The sequence below is a fragment of the Theobroma cacao genome, chromosome 7, assembly GCF_000208745.1.
Source record: "Theobroma cacao cultivar B97-61/B2 chromosome 7, Criollo_cocoa_genome_V2, whole genome shotgun sequence".
NCBI lineage: Eukaryota > Viridiplantae > Streptophyta > Magnoliopsida > Malvales > Malvaceae > Theobroma > Theobroma cacao.
In genome coordinates, this window is record NC_030856.1 from 3,372,961 (window position 1) to 3,386,501 (window position 13,541).

Here is a 13,541-nt window from a genome sequence, read left to right on the forward strand (position 1 = left end):
TTTCTTCTGAAGGTAATTCCAATCCTAGCATGGGATCTGAACTGTGGAAGGGTGAAATGACTATTTTGCCCTTCAGTTATTAATCTGACAATATGGGTGACTTTGAGAGTTTCTGTCTTTTTGACTGCAAATATGCAACCGTTACATGCTTCATGTCCTTCTGTAATCCAAGCTTGAAGATTGAGTCATGAGTTTACCAAATTGCCCTTCCATGGCTAATTAACCCTAGGGTTATGTCTGACCACTAAAAATTAGGGTTAGGGTTTTTAGATATTTTTGCTTGCCTTTTGGAGCAGCATCCTTGTATGATGAGATCTGAAATGAGAAAGATTGAGCTTGATTGAGCTTGAGTCCATGCAACAATTTGGCAAAGGGGACCCATTTTTGTGTGTGAATTATTTAAGTTTTGCTTGTGAGAAAAGAAAAGCAATTCCCAAGATTGTAAAAATTGCATGTCATTTGTAAAATTATTCTAAAATCTAATAATTACGGAAAATTTCGAGTGAAAAATTATCTTATAGTTCATTATTAAATAGATTAAGAATGTTGTCAATTTGACAAATGAAAAATTGTATATAATTGAATATTTTATCTCATTTATCAAACGCAAAAGAAAAGATAATTAGATAATTTGATAACATCTTAATTGATCATGTAACAAGTTTGCATTAATAGTAAATGTTGAATACATTCATTAAGCTCAAATATCGATAAATCGTATATGATTTAAAGTAAAAGAAAAGTAAAAACAATATCAAAATTTCATGGATTGATACTGATTGGTTTAATTATTAATATCTTTTTTGAATGTAATTTTTTCGTATAATATACAATTTTATAAAAAAAAAAAAAAAACTTGTATAAACCTATCAAATTTGATCAATTTTCATGAATGATTTAAGATGCTGCAATTGAATTCCAACTTCCACATGACAACATACCAATTTCTAAGCAGCAACACTCAATAATTATGCACATAAAAACAAAGAGACATAATGCAAATAATGCAAGAGTGCATCATACTTTATACCCTCCCTATCCAATGGACCACTATGTTTCAAAGCTTACAACAGATATTAACACAAGACGAAGCAAAAGCAATGGCAAGTAGTAGGCAACAAATTATATTAAAAATCTGTCACAATAATTAAAAAATATATATATATTTATATCAATCAAACCTAAGAGCCAATTAATGTTCATTAGTTGATAAATTACAAAGACAATTAATTAAACCCTAATCAAACCACCCCCTCCTCCTTGAGTTGGCCCCAGTCACCAACCGAGGACAAAGGAGTCATCTCATATTTTTCTTCTAACCCTTTTTAAAACAGTCTTTCCACTTTTTTCCCATTCCTCACTCACTCTCTCTCTCTCTCTCCCCTTCCAGCTCCCTTACACCATTCCTCTCTTAAACCTTTCCTTTCTATTTTCTAATTTTTTTCTCCCCCTTTCTCTTTTCCATCTTTCTATGCATATCAATTATCATCCATGGCATTCTTTAGCACCAATCAGAGCAGAGTCTATTTAACAAGGCTGCTGTGGTTTTTCATTTTCTTCTGCTTTCTGACCCTCTCTTCTTCTTCAATCCATGATCTCCTTGTTTCAAGAGGGTTACCAGCAGGGCTCCTACCAAAGGAAGTGAAATCCTACACTCTTTCAGAGAATGGAACCCTGGAAGTGTTCTTGGATGGACCATGCTTGACCAAGTATGAGAACAGGGTGTTCTTTGACAGTGTGGTGAGGGCTAACCTCACCTATGGCAGCCTCATTGGAGTCGTTGGGTTGACACAGGAAGAACTCTTCCTCTGGTTACCTGTTAAAGACATCATTGTCGATGACCCCAAATCTGGTCTTATCTTGTTTGACATTGGAGTTGCTCACAAGCAGCTCTCCTTATCCCTCTTTGAAGAACCTCCTGACTGTAAGCCTCAAGGTATCTACATCTTCACCATTTTTTCCCTATTTTTTGGTCATTTATCAGTCAAGCAACACATTGGGAGATAACCCTTTTTATCATTTCATAAACATGATTTGAAAACTGAAACATTCCTTGCATAGATCAGAGTATCTGTCACTTAATCATGATACTTGGAAGATATTTTGTTGGGTGTTTAAGGTTGATGTAGATTTCATATCTATGGTTAGTGAAGGGTGGGGTTTCTGTTATTACTTTGGGAACAAAAACAGCTTTGGATTTTAATGCCAGAACTATGCGTCTGATCAATCCAGTTACATTTCAGTGGTGTTGTTTCCCCTTAATAATTGATTATGTAGTCAGTTTCCTTTTCCTCTTTTCCTTTGTTGTTTGTATTATAACTTTTGTTTTCTTTGTCTATTCTTTCAATTACATAAGAAAATAGCATTTCAGTATAGTACAAGGTACAAGTACGATCAGCACAGAACCCAATTTACTCCTTAGCAGGGCCTTGGTGACTAAAAAAAATAAATACCTTAATTTAATTTGTATTATTTCGTATTATTATTTGTAATTTTGGGGTTTTTTGTTTTTGCAGGAATGTTGAAGAATCATGTGAGGAAGGAGAAAGGGTTTGAGGCTGTGAGATAGAGAAAAGATGCCCCAAGCTGTTTCAACTTTATTTTCTTTTTTTTTGTTTAATATGTAATAATTAATTAGGGTTTTTTGTCTTCTAATTATAGTTAAATATAAGTAATTTAGGTCTTGTTTAGGAGTTGTAAAAAAGTGGATTTATGGGAATCTAATGTCCTAATCAATTTAGAAGGTCTAATCTTTTTAAACCCTTTTTTTTTCCCTTTTGTTTTAATCCATTTTAAAGATTTTTTTTAAAAAAAAGAGATTAGATTAGCACCAAAGCAATGGATAAATTCTTATTTATCTCCCCACAACAATAATTATTATCTACTTTTGATTTTTCTTTTTTTTTTTTAATTTAAAAATTTTTTTTGTTAATAAATTTCACACATGGCTTTTGAATTTTTTCAATTTTCTTATCTATACAAAAATTTTGAAAATAAAAGGTAAAATAGATAATCTTTAACAATTTTTTGAACATTTAAATCTAAGGCTATATATTTATCTAAATGTCAGTTACAAAACCCTTTTTTTTTAAATAATAAACATTTAATCCACTAAAATATTATAAAATTTTTTATAATAATTTCTTAGAACGATGAGAGATTTTTCTCTTCGAACTATTATTTTATACATCGGGAAGTCCCGTTTTACTGTAAAATTTATGTTGATATATCAAAACAAAAACATTTTTTTTCATTCATGGATTTTACTATAAAGTTTCTTTAAATTATGATCATAACTTTCTTTCAATCTCTCCTTTCTTAATTAATACTATAGTGCATGTAAATATAATAATTATATATGATCATGAAGGTTTTTTTCTTTTTTATTTTTTTTACAACATGATCTTAACTTTATTTTACGCGGGAAAAGTGGGGTCAGTGTGTTAATATATGTTTGTATTGTTATATGGACCCACAAGCACCTAGTTGGAGGGCACATGAAGCATTTTTTTTGGCCCCTTTTGTTTTCATTGCCTTTGGCTTTTATTTTGGCTTGGCATTATCACAAAGTCTTTGCACTCCTCTTGGTATATTCCCTTCTACCCTCTTTTGGGATATGATATAGCATTGAATTCAAGAGACAAAGTAGCAAATTAGATAATAGGGTATTCTATTGATAAAAATACCCCAAAAATCTCTATATTATATCGTTTTGTTCAATTTAATCTTTATAAAAAAAATTATCTAATTTAATCTAATTATTGTGCTATTTAGTGTAATTTGATCCTTATAAGCTCCATATATTATTTGTGAAATCCTTTTTGTAACATTCATGATTTAAATTAATATTCTTATTCATTCTAACATCTAGAGTCATTCTATCTTCCTCACTTGTTCATCTATGTTCCAATTCTGACTTAATTCTAGTTAATCAAATTCTTTTTTATCATCAATGAGAAGTCCGTAGCCGTCCAATTTTCAAAGAGAAAAATGTTTTGGCTGATTTTATGACTAACAAATGTTTTGATAGTTCACCGATTGGAGCTTGGGCCTTGTTGATGAATGATACGATGAGAGTTTATTTTCCTTGAATGATTAGATTGTAATATTTTATTTTCCGCGATATAAAAAAAGATCAATCTTACCTAACAAACAAAACTTAAGATACCTTGTCATAAAAATGGTGCACCACTAGCTACTAAAATAAAAATTTAAGGAAGAATAATCCATTCAAACCAAAGCTAAGTCCACATCCAACTAAGCTTTAGAGTATGGGTTTCACTAAAGACATTTTGTATAAATCCACTTAATTAAATCAAAGCTGCCAATGTTACTAAAGTTAGGAAAACCATCAATTATTATAGGACCTTCCCATTTGAAATTCCCATTTATCTCTTTTCTTTTCAATATGGGGAATCTGCCCTTGGCCCTCCTTTTGGTGGGTTCCCTTGTCCTTTCATGTTCATCACCTTGTGAAAAGGTCATGGTTCTAATGTCAGTTTATGCTTTTTTTATTTATTATAATAAATGAGGTCAAGCTCAAAGGGCTAGTTAGTTATACATTAAAGAGAAGAAAGATCAAAGGATTCTTTAAGGGTCATTGTCTCGGGGGATTTTGGTTTGTGGTGAGATTGAAACCATCCAAGACATTGTGATAGTACAATCTATGAGATTAATTATGTTACTGAAAATGGGTTGATAATTTTTTTTTATATAATGAAAAATATAATTATCGANNCCCCCCCCCCCCCCCCCCCATGTGATAGTTTCTTAGTACATTGGATGCTGATATATAACCTAATAATCTTCCTTTTTTCTCAATTTTGTGAACTATATGTATGTATCCCTGTTGATGTGTACATTATAGTTGGAAAAAAAACACTAAGCTTAGCAGTCATAGGTTTAAAAGCAGAAACTTTTCGGGTTACTTCCGAAATTTAATACTTCCTTTGTCTCATTTTATTTGTCTATATTTGACCTTTTTGATTAAATGAATTCAATTTTTTTATATTTTTAAAATTGAATTCATTTTGATTAAAAAGCTCGATAAAGAATGAACACAATGAGATGGACAAAGTATGAAGTGTGATAGTATCAGGCTCGGATTAAGTTAGTGTCGAACGGGGGTTTAAGTAGAAATTATATGTTTGAATTTTTTCATATTTCGTCTTATATTACAATGAATTTATCATTGAAATTTCTTTGATTGAAACTACATTGAATTAATGGAAAAAAAGGAAAAGAATAAAAAAATGGTTTTAAATTGGTGAGAAAAAAGGGTTTAACTATAGTGTTAGGCCAATATAAATTTGGACCGAAGCTGAATTGCATTATTGGGCTAATATCAAAGCCCAAAGTTTCATGGTGGGTTGGGTTTAGGTTAAAAGGGCTTTCTACATTAACCATAACCTTGATAGGCTGCGGGCCTTAACATTGAAAGCAAAAAACAGAGGCTAATTTAGGACCGTCGGATCTGGATACTTTTTAGATAAACAAAGAATAAATTCAAACTAGATTTTTTGGATAAACATAATCCAAAAAAAAAGATAAATTTGTTCATACAAAATTTTAAATTAAATAATTGAATAATATATTCCATTAAATGACTGATTATTTTTTATATTATTTAAAAAATGAAATTTCTTTTTTTTTTTAGAGTCTACATAAGATTATTTCATAGGAAAATAGCCAAATACTACTACTATTAGGAATTGAAACGACGCCGTATGGGAGATTGGTTCCTCTCCAAACGAGGCATTGTTGTGACGTCGACGTCATCACCTTGGGAAAATCATTTCCTTGTCAACTAAAAGGAATAAATAATAATAAAAAATAAAAGCCATAGATTTTATTTATTAATTTAATTTTGCTCTATAAAGAGCCATATCCATTTCTTCACTTCCTCAAAATTCGCTAGTTCCACAGAAAAGGAGAACAAACCTTAATTTCTTCGAACTCTGTTTTTGGCAATATGGGTGGAGGAGTCATCAGAGCGGCGGCGAAGGTCGCCGGGCTGGGAGTTGTCAACACCGGTTTACGTGCCGGTTTTCAGGTGTCACCGTCGTCAACCGAGCACTCCGTCATGCGAGTCGCCTCTCGTCCGGTTTCTTCTGCGATGGCTGTTTCGAGTGGCGGGGTTTCCTCCGTTGCTGACGCGGCTGCGTCGGTCAATCAGAAGGTGGGTTGGGAGACATTTGATGACTGGGAATTTGCTGGTGGTGTTGAAGAGGAGGTGGCTATGGTAGGGTCCACCGCCTCCGGCGGTGGGGAGCCGATGGCTCGGGTGTTATTTGGTGGCGTTCCGAGCCATGAGGAGGCTAAAGAAGCCACTGCTGATTTGAAAGATGCGTTGGATAAGTAAGGATATTGCTTTTTGTGAAATTTTAAATATCATTTTAAGATACTTTGATTCTTTTTTTTTTTATACGCAACTTTGATTCTATTTAGTGCAAATTTGATTCTTTGATAAAGGTCTTGAAAGCCCTTTTGATGATTGTTAGTAGTGTTTATGGTGTATTATAAAAAAGTTGGTTTCTTTTTTTAAAAAAAAAATTCATTTTTTTCTTAAATGTTAGTTTAATGCTTAGGAATTTTTAAGAAAAATATGAATTAAGCTAAAATTTTGGTTATTATTGCTTTTCTTGGATAAAGATGTTGAATTTATTGATTTTTTTAATATGTTTGTTTAGGTGTTCTATTATGTTACTTATATGAGTGTAATGTTACTCATAAAGACTGATTTCAAGAACAATAAACTAAAAAGTTAGAATTTTTGAAGTTGTGGACTGTTCTTGATATTGAAGGTGTAAGTTGCTTAATGATATATTTACTTTTGAGGGTGGGATGGATCACTGATGTTATTGGAATATGTGGAAACCATATTGTTATTTTTTCTGGATGTGTTGGCTAATTTGTTGGTTATTGATTTTTTTAAGGGTTTATCTGTCATCTCCAAATTCTGCTGACACTGCTCAGGCGTGTCCCCTGACGTTGCTTTCATACCCTGAGGAGACTAAAGATTGTGTTGCTTGTAATGTCAAAGCCACTTCAGTGCCAAAACCTGCTATTCAGGCATTCAAATTATTTAATGAGAGTCCTCAAGTTCAGGTTGTGGTTAACCTTTGTTTTTTTTTTTTTTTTGTTCATGTTTTCAAGTACTTATAATTGCTTTGTGGTGTGGAGACCAGTAGACGAGTTTCCTTCCTGGATTCTTGTGCCTTGGGAAATGTTAGATGTGTCTTTGCAATCATTTCTTGCCCTCCAGTTGGCTTTCTACATATTGTGGTGACTTTTGCATTTGTAGTGATCTTCCATACAGAATTATGATAATAATTGTTATTAGGGTCACTTCCTCCCCGATGTAGCTTCCATACTTTGCAAAAGTACTAGGATGCTTATTTGGTTGTTGATTTCCTAATCCTTCAATTTTAGATTTATTCCCTTTACCTATAGGTTATAACATATAAGCTTACTTGGTTGATGGTTTTGGTTTTGCACTCAGTCTGTTGTTACTTCACTTGCTGCCGATCAGAATGTATGGAATGCTGTATTGAACAATTCGGCTTACATGGAATTTGTCCAGTCCCAGAAGACCAGTGAGAATTGTTGCACATTGTTTTTCTGTTACTTTCAATATTTGAAGCATCTTGTACTCCTTTTTTGAATTTAAAAATGAATGTGTTGCAGATGATGAACTTGAAGATCATGGATCTCCTCGAAGCTCTGAATCTTCGGTGAAGTTAGAAGAATATGTTGATGCAAGTCATCCCAAAGACAGTGGAAATCAATTTTCAAATTTTCTACTGAAAGTCAAGACTACTGTGATTGAGTTGGTGAATAAAGCGACTGATTTCCTTCAGAGCCTCTTTACTTTGCCTTCTGCTGAAAATGCCGAAGGAAATGCTGGATCAACCTTCAGTAGTTTTGATAAGACAATTGGAGCTAGCTTGATGGGATTGGCAGTGATGGTTATTATGGTTGTGCTTGTGAAACGAGCCTAGAGTGAAGCTTGATAGCACTCTTATGTGAATTTGCCGATCTTACAATCCCAAAATTCTCCATTTTCATTTGGATGCTTTATGGATGATAATGGTGATGAAAAATACTAGCTTATCTAGTTAAGTACATTTATCAATAGGTGGTCAAGGGTTGGATGTCTTGTACAGCTTTACTTGGTATTAAGCCTTGGAATGAGTTCTCATTTCTACTTTTATATTTGCTATCTCATCATCTCTGGCATAATGCTACACTTCCCCTTTGGTGGTTTCCATGCATTTTTACCTATCTGTTTAGGTGAAACCATCCCATTTTTTGCTGAGCAGTTTTGGTACTTAGGCAACTGAATTCTGATAGAGAGTGTATGGCTTTTTGAGACCATGAGAACTGGGAAGCATAAACAATCTCAAATCGAAGATGATGTGAAAGGTTAGATATCCAAAGTATACAGCAGCTTGAGATTCACAGCCCTTTTCGTATAAATTCTACCAACTTAACAATGACATCTTAGAACTTGCATTACATGGATGACACCGCACGCACATCTGACAGTGAAAAGGCTAAATTTCTACCAACTTGACAAGGAAGTTTTCTAATATTATTGTCATTTTCATAGAACTTAAAGCAAAGCAGAGAGATTTTCTGTCAGTCTACTTTTTTCTTTACTAGTATTTTCCTTGGTCCCAAAATTACAATCTTGAGTATTATAGATTGGCAATTTCTTAGAAGTTTCATGCGGAAGCAATGTCACAACAAGAATCCTGTAAACCTACAAAACTGAATAGCCTTTGAAAAATTTTGTAAGGCTTTGTGAAAAGAGCAAGACCAACTTCACCAAGGTATTGCTCCATGCCCTAGCCGCCCCAGTTATTGTCCCTTTCCAACTATAAATATAAATCTTTGGGATTTTTATTGGGTTTGTCCTGTTATACCCCACTATTAATATACAGGATATCCTCTTTTGCTATTTGCATCTGTCCTTTATCTCTTCTACTATTTGCTTGTGTCCGGTCTGGCTGGCCACGCTGGAAAGAAGATTTTCCGATGAGTTAGTATCATCCAATTGTAAAGGAATTCAAAAGGACGCCTTAATTTGACAATGCATAATGCAAATGGAAAATAAGAGGAGGTATCAGAATCTAATATGATACAGGATCCAAGACCAACCTTCTTTAAAACAAATGCAAGGTATAAATAAGCCACCTCCCACTCATCTGGAGATAATGTGCCTGGGTGCCACAATGAAAAAAACAAAACAATAATTTAATCAGTGTCAAAAGTAAAAATGACTGGCAAAGATAAATGACTGAAATGAGTCAATGGAAGTGACGAACTTTATGGGGGTTAATGAACTATGGAGGTTAATGGACTTACTCTGGTCTTGGTTACCATCACCTAATGCACCAAGCCTCCGCATAAGCTCTACATATTCAGGTTTTTTCAAGTACTCGTGCACAAATTCATGCGAGTTTTTAACAAAAACTAGTTCTAGATCATACTGCAAAGACAGATACCAGAAAGCATGAACGTAACACATTTATAGTACATAAGAAATCTCAAAAATGCCAAGTGTCAGCTTATATTCAAGTGTGTGAAATTGTTGCAAGGAAAAAGAATTATAATTAGAATAATATTTAAAAGAAGGTTAGAAACCTCCATTTCCTTGAAAAGGGGTTGGCTATGATCAGAATTATACCTCTTCTGCTAATGACTTGAAGAGATGGAAGGGAACAATCCATTCAGGACAGTCGACAGCATCCTGCAACAAAACATCCCAATGGATCATAATAAGCAAAATTCTATGATGAAGTTCAAGAACATAGTTAAGGAGGACAGCAAAAAAGTATGGACCAAATGCATAACGCTATTTTTCCCCCTCAAATTACTGTACTAAAAGCAATAGATTGCTCATGATTTAAAATGAAAGGCTGATATCTAAAATAGGAATTGTCAAAAACAGTACCTCTAAGTGAAACTTGTACTTGATACCAAAGGGGCTTGAAGATTTAAATTTCTGAACCATGTCATAAAAGTGTCAGGATTAGATATTATTTTTAGCCAACATTGATATCTTTCCAAAAATGTAGCTGCAAGATAAAGGAGGATCCCATTCACCTTGTCAGAAAATTCTTCGTCAAACCGTATCCAGTAGACACTGTTGCCAAAGGCCAATCCTTCAGCTGCATATTCACAGTGAAAATAGCATCTCCAATCAAGAATGACAAAAGTAGTCAGTCATGCCCAACAATCCAAATGCTCAAAAATGGCAGGGAAGAAATGACAAGAAACAGAAGAAATCTTGCTTTGCAATAATATATAGTCTAGAAAGAAATAGTTAATCATGACTAGATAACCTAAAACCGATTTAAACATACAACAGCTGAGATATGTTAAAACTTTACCAAGAAGACTATGCCATTGCTTTTCTGATTGGTATAACGAAACGATAAAATAACATGATGTTATTTACTTGAAATACTAGCTTTTGGTCACTTAACAAATCTATCATTAAAATTTGGATACACAGATATGCGAGGTGATAGAGGCACCTACCTATTTTAGCTTTTTGTGGAAATCAAATTTCCCATTTAATTATATTAAATGTTTATAGATTGGATGCTTCTTGACTCTAAATTTCAGTTATTGCTTCACTTAACTATACATTCTCTATAACATTTTTTGTAAGACAAGAAATATAAAAGCAAGTTGCAATTTTCAACCTTCTCTAAGTTTTTTGATTATCACATTGGCATCTGGCATTGTCCCAATGAAGGTGCCTCCTGGACGAAGTAAGGCTGATACATTGGCCAGTGCCCGACGTGCACGCGCTTCTGTAGACCAGGAATAATGCATGGCAAACTGCATAATTCAAGATAGCACTTTTACAACCACAATTATGGTTTCAGTTATATATAGAGCTAGCATGAAAAAGCAGCTTAGTTTGTAGCATGGGTAGCTGTAATACATATGCAGCATTTTGTTAAGAATATTGTCAAAAAATACTAAAAAACTCCAGCAAAAAGTTGTGAATAATAACCAACTCATTGACTTGGCAACATATTGGTAAATAGCTTCAACAGATAAAATTTCCAAAGTTGTGCTAAACCTTTGTAGTAATTTTATCATGGGGCAGCAGAATAGACATATAATAGCAGATTTTCCAACTATTCAAGAAAACATCAATAGCACTCAATCACCTGGCAACTGCAGATATCAAAAGGAGCATCATCGGCCAAAACTCTATCCAGGCGTACCTGAAAATCATCAAAATATAAAAAATTTGAAACATATCCTCTAACACCTGCTAAACCTTGTACATCCTTAATAAGTTGGTCCCAAGGTCCAGTTCACCAAAAGGCAAATTTGTTTCACTGGGATGGATATCTGTTCTGTATGGCACTAATCAATATTGTCCACGACTAAGCATGCCATTTTATGTGATAATAATTCCAGAGAAGTAGAGACCAACTTAGCTAGCCAGTAATTAAGATGTGTTTCAAAAGTGACTATCAATATTGCCATTACCTCATAACAATCTCCACATATGAGACGGGCAGGAAAAGTGAACTTTTTGCGACGTTGATGATGGTCTGCATCACCATTATATCGCGTACGGCAATCTTCTATCTGTGCATAAATGGAGAACGCAAAATCAATATGGCAACTTGTGACATAAATAGTTATCAAAAGAAGATTTTTTTCCACTTCTGTTCTTTCCTCTCTAATTTCCTTTTTGGGTGTGGACGAGGGTGGGATGCAAAGCATATAGCAAAACAACTTTACTGCAAGCTGTTATTGGCCTTAGAAACACATGATTTATTTGTGATTTTAAGCTAGAAACTATCTAAACTGCCATTGACTATTGCACAGGACTCACGTTTCAGAAAGCTGCATTTTGAAATTATTTCATGAGGTCATACGTAGAACTAACTGTGCAACAAACCCAAGGATTAATTCACATGTGTCTATTTGGAAACGAATTCAATCATGGCATCATATTTACCAATGGTACTGCTTAAAGAAATTAATCTTCAGAATAAGTATGATTGTAAGTACTCAAGGAGGCCCAGATACCAGATAGATTGACCACAACTTAACTGACCGACTAATACGGAAAATAGAGTGAACAAAAATAGAAAAAAAAAAAGAGAGTATTTCAGCACTTCACCGAGCCGTCAGCTATATCAATGCCAACATAATATCCAATTTTTGCTTTATCCCATTTGATGAGATCGCCACCCTAAAACACATAAAATAAACAATAACAGAAGGTTTAAAATACTTTGAATTCGCATGAAAAAAGATAATTTAAATAAAAATAAGTGTCCTAAAATACCTTGCCACATGCAAGATCAAGAACAGCATCACCCCGACGAGCATAAAGCTGAATCAACACACTTTTAATCTGTCCAACGAAAGAAGAAAATGAATGACAAAAGATTCAAAAGCATATCATCAATTCACGAAGCAGTTCATGAGATTCAATGACATACCCAGTTATTTAGCTTCTTTAAGTGAATGATAGGACTTGCTTCTCGTTCTTCCAAAGTTTGATTTGTTCTTGCACTATAATGGTCAGCCACTTTCCGAGCAAAAATTTTTGTGCTTTCATCCTCCAAAAATTGAGCATCACCTAATACCACAACACAATTTCAGCTTCTTTAGCAAAAGTTTTACACTGAATCCTTCAGTTTTAGCCATAAAGCTAACAAACAAAATTTGCATTCTTTTCCTATCCTCTCAAACTAAACCTTATGAACTTTAAAAGCCAAGTTCAAAAAATAAACTCGTTATCAAAAACCTGATAAAAAGAATATAAAACTAAATTGCATCTGAAGCAACTAACCTATTGTAAAAGATTGAAAACTTTCTATTTACTTTCATTCAGCTACAACACAAGTTTAGCTGCTTTAATGCAAACCTTTTCATACTAAATTCTTCATTACTTAATATTTCACTTAGCAATTAAAAAATTGGGTTATTTTTTTCTTGTTTTCTTACATTTAACCATACGAACTTTAGAGCCCAATTGCAAAAATCAACACTTTAACCAAACAACCATAAATTAAACTAAACTAAACTAAAGGAAACTATTTTATTAACTTTTAACCAAACCGCAACTATAATTCGATAAAATATAAGAAACCCAAAGTTCTAAAATTTAACTAATTACACACAAGACTATCAAGAGCCTCATAAGAAACAACCCCACCTTCAGGGTTATGTTTGAATCTGGATTGAGGTGGACCAAAAGAGGAAGATGGAGATTCTGGGTATCCACGTTTCATAGCCAAAATTATGAAACGAAAAAAGAAGAAGAAAATTGTTCTTTTCTTGAGGTTCCTGTAAGAAAAGGATCAAATGTGATTTGAAAGACCAGTTCTTTTTTATGGTTCCTCTTTGGGGGCTTGGGTGTTTTAGGGAACTGAAGAAACAGGGAAAAACAGACGTGGGTGTTTCGTTTTTGGAGGGGTTGGTTTTATCTGTGGCCTGCAATGAAAGGGGAGAGAGAGAGGGGATATTGGGCTAAGTGTTTTTGTGCATGA

The 13,541-nt window shown here is 33.7% G+C and overlaps 3 protein-coding genes across 3 annotated transcripts; 2 read left to right on the forward strand and 1 right to left on the reverse strand.

Moving 5' to 3' along the window:
• On the forward strand, positions 1,348 to 2,760 carry LOC18593726. Its single transcript, XM_007021083.2, has 2 exons — positions 1,348 to 1,936; positions 2,517 to 2,760. Exons 1-2 carry the CDS (start codon positions 1,492 to 1,494, stop codon positions 2,567 to 2,569), a joined length of 498 nt encoding a protein of 165 aa, XP_007021145.2. The 5' UTR covers positions 1,348 to 1,491; the 3' UTR covers positions 2,570 to 2,760.
• Positions 5,865 to 8,221, forward strand: LOC18593727. The gene is made up of 4 exons (XM_018125087.1): positions 5,865 to 6,357; positions 6,936 to 7,107; positions 7,502 to 7,595; positions 7,687 to 8,221. Exons 1-4 carry the CDS (start codon positions 5,972 to 5,974, stop codon positions 7,998 to 8,000), a joined length of 966 nt encoding a protein of 321 aa, XP_017980576.1. The 5' UTR covers positions 5,865 to 5,971; the 3' UTR covers positions 8,001 to 8,221.
• On the reverse strand, positions 8,634 to 13,541 carry LOC18593728 (mRNA cap guanine-N7 methyltransferase 1). Its single transcript, XM_007021086.2, has 13 exons — positions 13,208 to 13,541; positions 12,489 to 12,628; positions 12,332 to 12,400; positions 12,164 to 12,235; positions 11,521 to 11,622; positions 11,193 to 11,249; positions 10,716 to 10,854; positions 10,111 to 10,175; positions 9,959 to 10,009; positions 9,692 to 9,754; positions 9,370 to 9,493; positions 9,163 to 9,224; positions 8,634 to 9,020 (listed from the first exon to the last, which is right to left on the reverse strand). The coding sequence occupies exons 1-13, from the start codon at positions 13,281 to 13,283 to the stop codon at positions 8,922 to 8,924; spliced, it is 1,119 nt and encodes a 372-aa protein (XP_007021148.1). The 5' UTR covers positions 13,284 to 13,541; the 3' UTR covers positions 8,634 to 8,921.